This window comes from Lissotriton helveticus, chromosome 7 (genome assembly GCF_964261635.1).
Source record: "Lissotriton helveticus chromosome 7, aLisHel1.1, whole genome shotgun sequence".
Taxonomy (NCBI): domain Eukaryota; kingdom Metazoa; phylum Chordata; class Amphibia; order Caudata; family Salamandridae; genus Lissotriton; species Lissotriton helveticus.
Window position 1 is genome coordinate 1844139304 of NC_136068.1, and position 12478 is coordinate 1844151781.

A 12478-nucleotide genomic window follows, 5' to 3' on the forward strand; every position below is an offset into this window, starting at 1 on the left:
TCTGGTTCTCTTCTGTTTTTTTCAGATGTCGACGAGGCTGGTACTGTGCATAGCATATCTTGTTAGCCTGCCCTCCCCTTGCCGGTTTATCTTTGCTCATATTCCGATTGTACGAGATGTTCTCAGACGTGTCTCTTCTCTCTCAATCCTTACTCCAGCCCCAGGACAGGATCAGCCAGGGCCCCTAGCAGGGGGTAATAGCGGGCGTCCTTTTTATGATTTTATTTTCTCACCCTTTTTTTTATACTTGCTGGTGCTTCTTACCTCTGCAAGTAGTCTTCTGTACCTTCCCTAGAGAGACTATTCCCCTAAGCCTGGCCTCCGAAGAGAGAGTCCCACCTGCCTTCTAGGTTCCAGCTTGTAGCTAAGTGCTCCTTTGCGTATTTTATTGAGTGGGTATCTCCCACTGGGGTCTTATCTCTTTTCTCCCAGGCCAGAGGGGAATCCGATCCAGCCTTATCTCCTTATTCCACATTGTGTTGCGAAACCACAATACTGCAAAAGCCACATCAGTCTTTAGTGCCCCGAGATGTGTTTCACACACTAGGTGCTGCACAGGCATCTCAGTATGTCCAGTCTCAACCGGGGGGGCCTCCCCCGCACCGCAGCCCCCTCCACTCCCTACCAGCATTATGGGCACAGATAGATTCCGTTCCAATCGGTTCCTGCGTGTAGTTTCTGTACTTGGGGCCCGGGGGACCACCCTCATGCACCATCGGGCCTCGTGAAGTGTTTATTCTGATTTGGCTGTTTTATTTATTCAATTTGGGCCCCCCAGTGATGCAGGCATCAGTAAAGCTGCTCCGGCGGCTCCCGCAGTCAATTCTTATCGTACCTTATCATGCTGCATCATATCGTATCATTCCTTACAATATAACCTACAATATCCTTTGGGTAAAATTGATTCTTTAATTAGCCCATAATCACCAATATATCTTTTGTGGTGGGGTAGACTGTATTCTATTAAAATTATGATTTTACCAATAATTAACTTTTTTCTTTTAATGTTGCCTCCTAAGGTACCAGAATCCCTCTTTATGAAAATAGATATTTTGTTATGAACATTGTATGGCAAATAAAAAGAAAACAGAATACTTCTTAATAAATAACATTTCCCATGGAAAGAGTCGGGTTTAAATTCTATAATCTTGTCTTGATATCATGAAGCTTTTTTTGCTCAGGCAGCTGTGGTTTTGGTTACAGGATTCATCTTTTATGAAACACAAATTTAGGTGGAATTAAAAAGATCCTTCATTTCCTCATTTTCTTTCCCTGATTTTATTTACATTTCACAAAAAACTATTTCTTTAGCTTTGCCTATTTGAACAATAGGCCTATTGTATCAACCCTTTATTTCTATTGACAAATAGAAATAAAGTGTGAAAAATATAGTTAATGCTTCACTTATTTAGTACATTTAGAACTGTTTTTGGAAACGTTGGGTAGGAAGAGGTATTTTTTGGTTGCATCAATTGAATGCTAATGATGAGTAGCTTCCTTTGTCCTCCACTACAGAACGAGCATAACTCACCAAAACTATTAGAAACTATTTCTAATTTAGAGTATTATTAACTTGTGTAATTTTAATTTTCCACATAAAGCTTAAGGAGTATATTAGTTTAGGAATGTTGTTGATGTTAAGTGATAAATAATGCCTAAATGGAGATATTGATTTTGAGTAAAATACAAAGATTATGTCTACTTCATGAGCTGTCAAAATTACTCAAACTTTATATTTTCTATATAATCAAATAGTTTTAATACAATGTCTATTAGAAAGTAATACTCTAATGTCTACTTCTTGTTGGTCATACTCATTTTGCCCTAATCCTTTTACACATATGATCTTTGAGAGCAGTGTAATTCAGCCCTTTTGGAAACAGGTTTTAAGATTAATATTATATTCTAAACCAAATTATTTTTGATGGAGGCATAACTGATCATTTTACACAACAGCAAGCAGTATGACAATTAGAAAAGGCATGCATGACATTTGAAATGAAAAGAACTGAAGACTTCTTGAAACAATTCTTCAACAAAGTGGAGAATGGTTGTAAGGGGTCAAGAATTTGGGGAAAATGTAGGTGGAATCTAGCTTTTATGAAAATGACGAATAACAGGAACACCCATAGTCTGTAACTTCACCCAACCTATCAAGGGCTATATAAGTAAAAAAGCAGTTACTGGGAGTGCTAGGGGACAGGCTGACAAGATGGCCACTCTGTAGTGAGGCTCTGTCTGCCCAGGAGTACAATCCGTAATTATCCTGTGCCTTGGCACGATAAATAGCCTCTGACTAGGAGGCAGTGATAGAGGAAACTAAGCGGTATCAGCGGCACTGATCAGCAGCAGCCGAGAAGCAAAAGTAATGCTGATAATTTGAGAGGATTGTGGCGGTCTTCTGATAGATGTACAAGAGTGGCTTGTGCAGCAGAGGCTGCGAGAAAGTTGTGGGAGAGACTGCTGTCGGAGATTCCACATGGAAGGAGGCACACAGGAAAGGCGGTGAGCAGCTGTTTGGAGACCGAGCTGAACGCGTGGAAAAGCGGAGAGCACTACACACCAAGTAAGGTGCAATAGCAAAGGCGCTAGGAGTGCGGTGGGGGGCTCACACTCCTGGCGGTCCGCTCCCAATGCTTCAGTTACGGTACACCCGCTACGTCCCCTACAGTGCCAGAGTCAGCCATAATGCGGCTCTACCAGCACAGGGCCGGGCTTCCACCCCAACACTAACTACGTAGGGAGGCACCAAAGAAAACGCATATTAATCCCGCCATTTTGTAGAATGCATGGCAAGGAAAGTGCTCTCCTGACACAATATAAATGGGTATCTATTGTAAAGACTCCATAAATAGAAGTGAATATAAGAAAACAAAATGAGCACAACATAATCGGAAGCCCACAATGTACTACTGATGAAGCACTAAAGAAAAGCAGACAAAAAAAGTTGAAAAAAAATGAAAGCAACACAGAGGGACTGTGAAGTATGTCAACGCGCACAGCAGCAAGACACACAACGCAGACACAGGGCCATTACTATATGGAAGTGGCAATAATGGCCATACTACAGCTCGCATAGTCATTCCTAATTAGCAGACGCACAAAGGGAAGAGCAGCGGCCGCCTAACATACATTAACAGGAGGCACATGGCGAAACAGAATGGGCAGTGCTGATTGAGCCCCTCGTCACGCGTCATGCCTAAGGGTGCAGCAGAGTTGCCAGTGAGTGTGATACGAACACTCTGAGTGCCCCATAACCTCCTAGATACAAGAACATTGAGGCAGTATCCTAAACCATTACCACACAGACAACTAAACTCATATTTCTGTACTCATTTGGTCCATACAAACAAGGAGCAGGCAGTGCCATACAGTGAACACACTTCAAACAAAATAAGCACAGCGCTGGCAAAATCAGGTATCGATCATTATGGACGCACCAGGGCACCGGAGACTTGCTAAGCATATTTGCAAATAAGGATGCAGGGCTCTTGGACCTGGCGCTGACTGCATATCAGCAGTGCAATCCCACCACAGAACAGCGCAACGAACAGTGCCCAGCTGACAGCACTGGATCTCACACTGCGCCCACACACAAGCGGAAGCTTAAAAATGGGCAAAACAGATGGTAGGCAAGCTAAGCTACCTTTTGAGGCTCGCAAAATGCCTCGAGGACAAACACCAGACTCAGAGATGGAAGCAGGAGATCAATGAAAAGCAGCCTCTCTTCCATTGTAGCCAAGATGGACGGGATGTGCACTAGGATGGATTTTATTATGCAGAAACTAGTAAAGCAAGATGGACAGCTAGGAGAAGCAGTAAACAGAATTTTAACACTGGAAGATGACCATGTGCAGAAGGTAGGGCAAATCAGGGAAATGGATAAGCTGCTCAAGGTAATCGCCGCCAAGAACGAGGACCTAGTAGCCCAATCTAGGTGCATCAACATAAGAATTCTCAGAATTCCGGACTCAGCCAACAACAGACGACTGGAAGACTACATATAACGATTACTAATCACATGCTTTGGAAGAGAAAGTTTCTCCAACCAAATTGTGGAGAGAGCACACAGAACACTAGCACCAAAACCCCCACCCGGTGCACCTCCAAGACCGATAGTTGAGAAGATCCTCAACTACAGAGACCGGGATGTGGCGCTAAGAAGGACCAGAGAGTTCAAGTCAGTAGTGTTTGAAAATAATACTATATTACTTTACCCTTACTTTACCTTAGCTGGCCAGGAAGCACAGAAAACATTTGTGCAGAGAAATAAAAAAACTACATCAGGCGGGTGTTGAATATGCTACGATGCATCCCGATAAACCGCGGTTAACATACAAAGGGAAACTGCACTTCTGCAGCACTCCGCAGAGTTCCTTGGTACTACTGTACGACAGGATAGGCGGACGGAACGCTCACCTGATACTAGCAGAACATCGTCTCCCCATAATGAAGAGGACCAATAATTACAACAGGCTGATTTAAGGGCTGACAACCAGATGGAGTAACTCTAGTACCGATTTTGTGATATTCTGTGGACTGATTTAGTAAGCATCCATTGCTGACGCAGGAATCTTCCCTCATGTCACTAAAGCTTAAAGATAGACTTACAATGTAAATAGACACCAAACAGCTGAAGTAAAACATAAGTGCTACCATGCACAGAACTAACCTTTCCCGGGCACCCTCCTATGTAGCGTTAGCAGGACAGGAGGTGCGTCTTCGCCCCCTGGGAAACACGCCCCAAAGGGAGCTCCCCTTAGCTCTTCCTAAGAGGAGAAGGACAATTCTTGGGTCTCATCACCCTCATGAGAAGGGATTACCGTTTGTATTTTTAGTAAGCCGTATCATTCTTGAACAAGTGGCAAGAATTGCTCATGAGAAGGCTACTTCTCCATTCTATTATAGCTCCCAGCTAACCAAAAAAACAAGTAGAGCAAACGGAATGGGCTCTCTGCCAAAAGTATGATATAGGAACAATGACAACAAACCAGGCTTACATGTTTGTTAAGGGTTTTTTGGGGAGGGGGGCAGCACTGCACCGCAAGTTGGAGCCGCCGATGTGGAAGGGGGCAGAGGGATTTTGAGAGTCAACAAGAAATGCAGAGAACAAAAGGGTATATCATTTATAACAGCAGTCGAAACTAACACAAAAGGATGGGTTGTAAGAATGTAACCTACAGATAAATGCCAAGTGATAAGGATCATAGATATGCTGATATAGGCTAGCTAACTTGGAATGTTAGAAGACTAGGGGATCACCGAAAGAGAAGGCATTTGCTAGCATACATGGACAGACATAACATGAGCATTGCCATGATTCAGGAAACACACACAAACCTATCCACAACAATTGGATTTGCTACAAGCTGGGCATCATATAGATACTTCTCGTACTCAACATATTCAAGGGGAAACGCTATACTTGTCAAACAAACACGCCATATGTAGAAGGGGGCTCTTTAAGTGACCCGCAGGGGAAATACTGTATTGCCTGGGGTAGACTGGCCTTGCAATTTGTCACGCTGGTGAGCAGTTATGGCCCCAATATCGATGACAATTTTTTTTAAATGAAACTCTGGGGATTGATAGTAAACATAGGCTCCACACATATAATATGGGGAGGAGACTTCAATTTAGCACTTTGTCCCTCCCAAGACCGATGAAACCCGCAGTCACACCACTACACCAAAGCGCAGTTACAAATGCAACAGATTATAACTGAGAACCAGCTAATACATATTTGGCGGCACTATCACCCCAATCTAAAGGAGGGGACATTTCACTCAGCAGTGCACAGCAACTGGTCTAGGCTAGACATCTGGTTGACAACAACATAGATTCTGTCCTTTTTTTTACCACAGTGTGGGACGCTCTGAAAGTTACAGTAAGGTGGTTTTGTATGTCTAAGGCTGGGGGCATATTGGAAGACATCAGAAAACCTTATCTCAATTGGAAGGCAAACTACAAGAGCTAGAGCGAGAATTACAGATGAACAAAAACAAGATACCCTAGTGAACATAAGAGAAACTCTTACAGAGTATCAAGAAACAGTGGAAGGTGAGTGCCTATTTTGTGGTAAATATCATATTGTCAGGAGATATGGAGAAGGGGAAAGTCTAGGGAAAGCACTAGCAGAGATCACACGTCCCCCAAAATCTGCAAATTGTATCTTTGAAATTATAAACGATGACGGCAAGGAGTGCAAAGACACATCGGAAATACTCAACACTTTTTTTGCACACTATAAAGCACTATACACTTCGCGCACCTCCATGCAAGCAGGATCAGGGACATATCTGGAAAAGGTATAGCTAGCCTAGTTAAATAACGCGCATAGGGAATTTCTAGCGGCTGAGCTAGAAGAAGAAGAGATCAGAGTAGCCATTATGCAAATAAGTAACGGAAAGGCTCCAGGGCCCGATGACCTGATGATCGAATTGTACAAAACATATATAGACATCCTAGTCCCTTTAAAAAAAATTACAAAGAGGCTGTGCAAATAGGGACATTACCACAGTCCATGCGAGAAGCCCTAATAATCCTAATATTAAAACCAGGCAAGGCACCAAATAACACAGACTCATACAGACCATTATCACTTATTAACTGTGATATCAAAAGATTGTCTAAAGTGTTAGTTAACCGCCTAAGCCTGTTAATGGCCAAACTAATTCACCCCGACCAGGCAGGATATGTGCCGGGAACAGCCACCTCTCACAATTTACGCACACTCTTCTCCATTATGCAGGATATAGATCAAGAAGAAAAAATGGTGAAGGTATTCTTAGACAGCCACAAAAGCATGTGATTCTCCTGAGTGGAAATATCTATTCTCAGTATTGACAGACATGGGGTTCCCGCCGGGGTATTTGGCTTGGGTGAATCTCTTGTACAATAGGCCAAGGGCCTCACTGCGGGTGAATGGAGTGCGCTCTACTACCTTTGAAATATCTAGAGGCACAAGGCAGGGGTGTCCCGTATTGCCCCTATTATTTGTGAAAGCAATGGAGCCCCTGGCAGCCATGCTCCGGTAACACCACAAACCAAACGCATTGGACTACCCAACCAGGCCGGTGATAGTCTCACTTTACGCGGACATTATCACGTTGTATGTGGGAGACCCAGAGGCAGGACTGAATGACATCATCAGCGGAATGATCAAATTTGGGGCATACTCAGGCATAACGATAAACTGAGGTGAATCACAAATTCTTCCGCTGACGCAGAACACATCACTTTGTCCACTGGCATACCCACTGCAGTGGTGCGAGACAGAATTAGGATATTTAGGGATACATATTACTAGAGATAGGTGAGAATTAATGAGAACTAATAACGGCAAAATTCTAAGCTCGACAGAAGAGGGGATCACTGAGTGGGTTGCCATGCCATTATCTCTAGCCGGGCGCATTGCGCTAATGAGGATGGTAATACTTCCAAAGTTCTTATATTTATTTATACATTTCCTGTAAGCGCCGAGTCGGCCCTTTTTTGTCAGACTAAGAAGCCAGCTCATTAGACTAGCATGGGGGGGGAGACAGCCTTGTATTAAATGGAGCACCTTGATATTGCCCTTTGCACAGGGTGGCTTTGAATTACTAGACCCTGAACTATACTACCTTAGTGCGCAAGCCCATTACGCGGCTTATTGGTTTAGACCACCACCGTTCATGACTCATCTTGGGGTAGGACAAAGATATATGTCACCCACCCCTATGGTAGAGTCTTTGAGTACAGAAAAGCAAGGAAGAGGCGGCTGGGACTCCACAGTAGCATGCACCAATAATGCCTGGAAAAATATTGCACAGAAGTCCCAGGCCCCTCTGGTATACACTCCTTTACTTCTTTTGTCACACCAACAGGCGCTCCCAGTTATGCAGGAAAGCATATGCAGGCGCATGCTCTTAAAATATGGCATACACACATGGGGAGACATATATAGAAACGGGGACTTCAAGCAAGAGAATATATTTTTGGGGGAAGCTGAACCTATAGTAATGGATCGTTTCCTACACATAAGACTCTGGCAAGATGTTAAGAAAGCCACCCCAAGCTTCCCGGAAGAACCTCCCACGTTGCTGTGCCATTGAGTGGCGGAATATCCCATGCAGTAGCACCTATCGGGAAGGGAGAGGGAAACACCGCCAACAAAAATGTACAGATTTAAATTGAAGGAAAACGATGCATACGACACATGTGGACAGGAAAAAACGGATTGTCTACACCTAGCGTGGTCGTGCACGACTATTTGTGAATACTTGGAGGAGGTAGGGAGGACGCCGAATGAATTTGCAGGCACACAAATTGAACTAACACCTCTGCTAGGGTTCCTAGGATACATGAACAAAATGAAAGGACAGATTACGCGCTTAGTGGCACTGGGACTGCTACTGGCAAAACAGAGAGTACCATGCAGATGAGGGAAGAGGCAGCGCTCCTAAATTCAAAGATTGGATTAAAAATATGACATATTGTCAGGAGCAACATAGTATATATGCAGAACTGCTCCCACCCAGCTCCAGATCCCAACATTTAGGAACCATTTAAAAGCTACCTTCAGCAAACTAGTGGTGATGAGGGGGAAACATAGATGCCCATCAAGCAGTTAAGGGGAAGTAAGACTGTAAGGAATGACACCAAGGCATACTCTATGCTAGAACAGCGACAAAACCACCAAATAAATAAAGGGATCTACAGAAAAAGAATAAGAAATTGTGAATCCAATTGAAATGACATGCATAGAGCGTAAGAAAAGAAAATATGTTGGAAGATATATTTGAAATGTAACTTTTGATGACTATGAGATAAGTGAATACAGTCAACATGTATAACAGTTGTCTGTTTTGTATAACCGAAAAAAGCTAAAAAAAAGTTTATGAACAAAAGCAGTTACTGGTAAAGATGACTAATATTCTTTTGTGAGTTAAAATTTGTTTTACACATTAAAGCCTATAAAAAGCTACTGCAAAGTGCAAGTACCTTTGCACAACTGAAAGGCAAATCAACAGATTGTAAGCGGTGTAACATGTCTTTAACTTTATGTCCCGAACATCACACCTCATAGGGGTTGGATATGATTGAGATCAGAAATCTGCTGTTGCGGTCCAACCGATGCATTAAAATGCATGCGGTCAGAGGCAGCAGGTGCAGGGACCATCCAACGCTTTCCGACGGGCTCAAGGAGCCTGTCAGTTTATTGACAACACCTTTTAATCCCTTAATGACGGCGGCTCAGCCATCGGGATTATGATGTCGGTTTCCAACAGCCATTCCATGTTGGCCTTTCTGACATGGAAAGGGTGTCCAAAAGCGACATTGGGGGACCCTAGCAGGGCCCCTTCCCCGCTAGGCCTTCTATAACTGTGAGGTGCCTGCCACATGGTGCAGGGATGTTTGTAAACATCAATTTTTCAATGGGACCTTGTACTGTGGGCCTTTTCTACCAGCCGCACAAGCTTCCTTTGAAAAATTAATGTTTCTGACCATTCTATGGGTGGTTGCATCCAAATACTGCTGTCGGAACCGCCTACCTGAGGTCGAGAAGTTCCCAATCCGCAACGGTGTTGCCCGAAATTGTAATTATCTCCTTAGTTTTGAATGATCATACTAATGGTATCAGTGGTTCAGGGATCTTGGCCCTGGGGCTCTAACTGTGTTCAATAAATTCCTCTCAGAGTCACTATGCCTAGGAATTTCTATTGGGATGTCACAGTAAAATGGAGATTTTTACTAAGTAATACTTCATTGTAACCACTGTATGAAGAAATCATAAGGATTTACTCGAATGTTCATTCTGCTAGAGAAAGACAAGGTATTTAGCATTCAAAATAGTGTCATCACCTCACAAGTTTTAACGGGGAGTTGTTGCTGTATTAAATTGAAACATTTTATTAGAGGTGGGGGAACTCTTAGAGTTTCACTCCGTGGTATTCCACAAAGTTACATAAAAACTCAGCATTGAAAAATATCAGTGCAAAAGGCACCATGCAGGTGTGCAAGAGCGTGGCTATTTGAGTTGATTTTGCTGTCGCTCCAGTAAAAAATTGACTCAAGTGGCAGCAAATCTACCCGAGCATGACTGATCGCGACCATCATTGTTAGAAAATGGAGCTAAGGGATGCTAAATCTCACTCATGCTCACATTTCTGGAACCTCGCAGGAAAAAATTCAGCCACAGGGCGATTGGCAGAATTTGTCCGGAACTCTGCTTTACAAGAGAAACGTGGACTTGTCAAATTCCGTCAGTTCCACAGGTGAACAACCCTACATTTTTGAGGAAATTTGCCATGCAAGAGTAATTTTCAAAAAGGAAGACATTGTTCGGCTGTTTGGAAAGGGAAACAGCTATCACAACGCATGCGATAGAACGCCGTTGTTACAACGACCGCGCTGTTACATCGCAGTACCATTACAACTCAAGTCGTTACAACGACTTGCTTTATGGGGAGCTCTAACCTAAGGAATAGTATAATTTACTATTCCAACACCTTCCCTACTGTTGCTCACACTGAAGTTGGAATAGTAAATTATACTATTCCTAAGTCCAGTGCGCCCTCTACAGCAAGTCATTGTAATGACTTGCATTGTAATGGTACTGCGATGTAACAACACAGTCATTGTAACAACTGCGTTGTAATCGAATGCGTTGTAAACGCATGCAATGTAAACAGCTATATTCGTTTGGAAAGAGTGTACATTGTTTCATGAGTTAGTGGTGAGCGCCATGAAACCGTTGGTGAAAGTGCGCGGTACAAATATTTTTAACGTAACGTAACGTAACGGTGTCTAAATAGCAGGGCAACTGTTATATACAGAGCAAGATCCAAACACATAAACACATGCATAGGAGCGCACAGTTTCTTCTCAGCCTTTGTGAACTGTTTTCCTATGCATTTGGTTCAGTGATTTAGACGCTCACCCCTGACAACGGCTGTGACCTTTCCAGGTGAACCGTGCTTTGCATCCTTCTGAAGAGTGTCATTAAATGGACATCAGTACAAAACGAATTAAATGAGTAACTGGAATAAAAAATGAATGTAAGTTGTTCTGATGAATATAAAGCATCGTGTTACTCAGTAAATAGGCTGGGATATTCATAGGAGACTCAATGCCCTCGGTGGATCGAGGTCGTACGGAGATGGAATTCAAACTCTCCCTCACTAGGATAGTATGTAGTGACCAGGGTCTCTCATCTTTACCTGCAGAATCATTCTAATGCATTTTAGGAAAGACTCCCCTGTAAAAAGACAAATGTAAAAATATCTCTGTGTTTTCAAAGCAGGCGAGGAGGTAGGATCATGGAGGGTGTCTGTCACTGGTGAACAAGCAGGAGCAGCCAGCAGAGGGTGAATGGAGGGGGATGCAGTGACCAACAGAATTAGTAAATTGTGTCTTTTGACATCGGATGAGCATGCATTGTCAATGGTGGTGGAAGCAGTTTCATGACTATTTCCTTTATCTAAAAAGTTATGTTTTGCTTACAGATTGTTTACACATTCTACAGCACGTGCCCTCCACTCACGAAAACATCAGTAGCAGCAAATCACCCCTATATCTGCTGCCCCTACTCTCTCGCCACTGCATCCATCATACGAATTCACCTACATCTCTATGTAATGTAGTTTACATCTCTCCTCATTTTGCCAGGTGGCCAATCACCAAGAAATGTACAGTATGCCAGAGGAACCCTCGGGGTAACTTTCAGAAGGTGCTAGACTCTCTGGTGCCCCTTTGCAGCGGTGCGCAGAGCCGAAGGAAAATCACAAATAAATATCTACTCACCGCGCCCAGTTGCTGCTCTCCGCTCATTGGTGCACGAGGACCTCACATGCATCTTGATATCTGCGTACACAATATCCCCCGCCATGTCAGGCGCTGGGCAGGACGAGCTCTGAGACTAGGGCTCCGATGCTTCAAGTCTCAGCTCCTGGAGTCACAGGAATGAGCGGCTTTAGCAGCAGCGCAGCTTATGTGACAGGGGACGAATGACGCCACTGACGTAGATTCCTCGAAATGATGGCACTTCCTCAGTGAATCCACTACTGATACTTCGACTGCAGTGATGTAATTCAGACCTATGTGGCGCGAAAACGATAATACCAGGGTAAGCTTTCATTTCTTACTTTAGTTTAATATTTGTACACCTGGCATCTCCATGCAGGACCGGAGCACTGTCCATATTAAAGCACCGCCCCACACACGCAAACAATGAAAGAAACAACACTGAAATTCATACAAAATGCAATTTGGTGTAGACAAAATTAGTCTGCACATATTATATACGAGGAGACATTTGTAAAAAACAAAAAACACAACTGTTTAAAGAGATTTTTATTATCTTTTTGAAGACCAGAATATTTGAACTGTCATATTCGCCATAAGTGTGGCAGGGTATGCTCAGATGTGAGTCCCTTGCTCACTTTGCCACTGGATTCAAGCAAGCCGGGCTGATGACGGCTGGAATGCCAGAAACCGA

The 12478-nt window shown here is 43.4% G+C and overlaps 1 protein-coding gene across 1 annotated transcript in view; it reads right to left on the bottom strand.

Moving 5' to 3' along the window:
- Positions 1–11945, bottom strand: part of LOC144767758 (killer cell lectin-like receptor subfamily B member 1B allele C) — a 322370-nt gene extending 310425 nt beyond the window's left edge. The window contains exon 1 of the mRNA XM_078651145.1: positions 11785–11945. Within this exon, the coding sequence (XP_078507271.1) occupies positions 11785–11869 (85 nt within the window). The 5' untranslated portion in view covers positions 11870–11945. The remainder of the gene's footprint in view (positions 1–11784) is intronic.
- Positions 11946–12478: the final 533 nt, after the last annotated feature.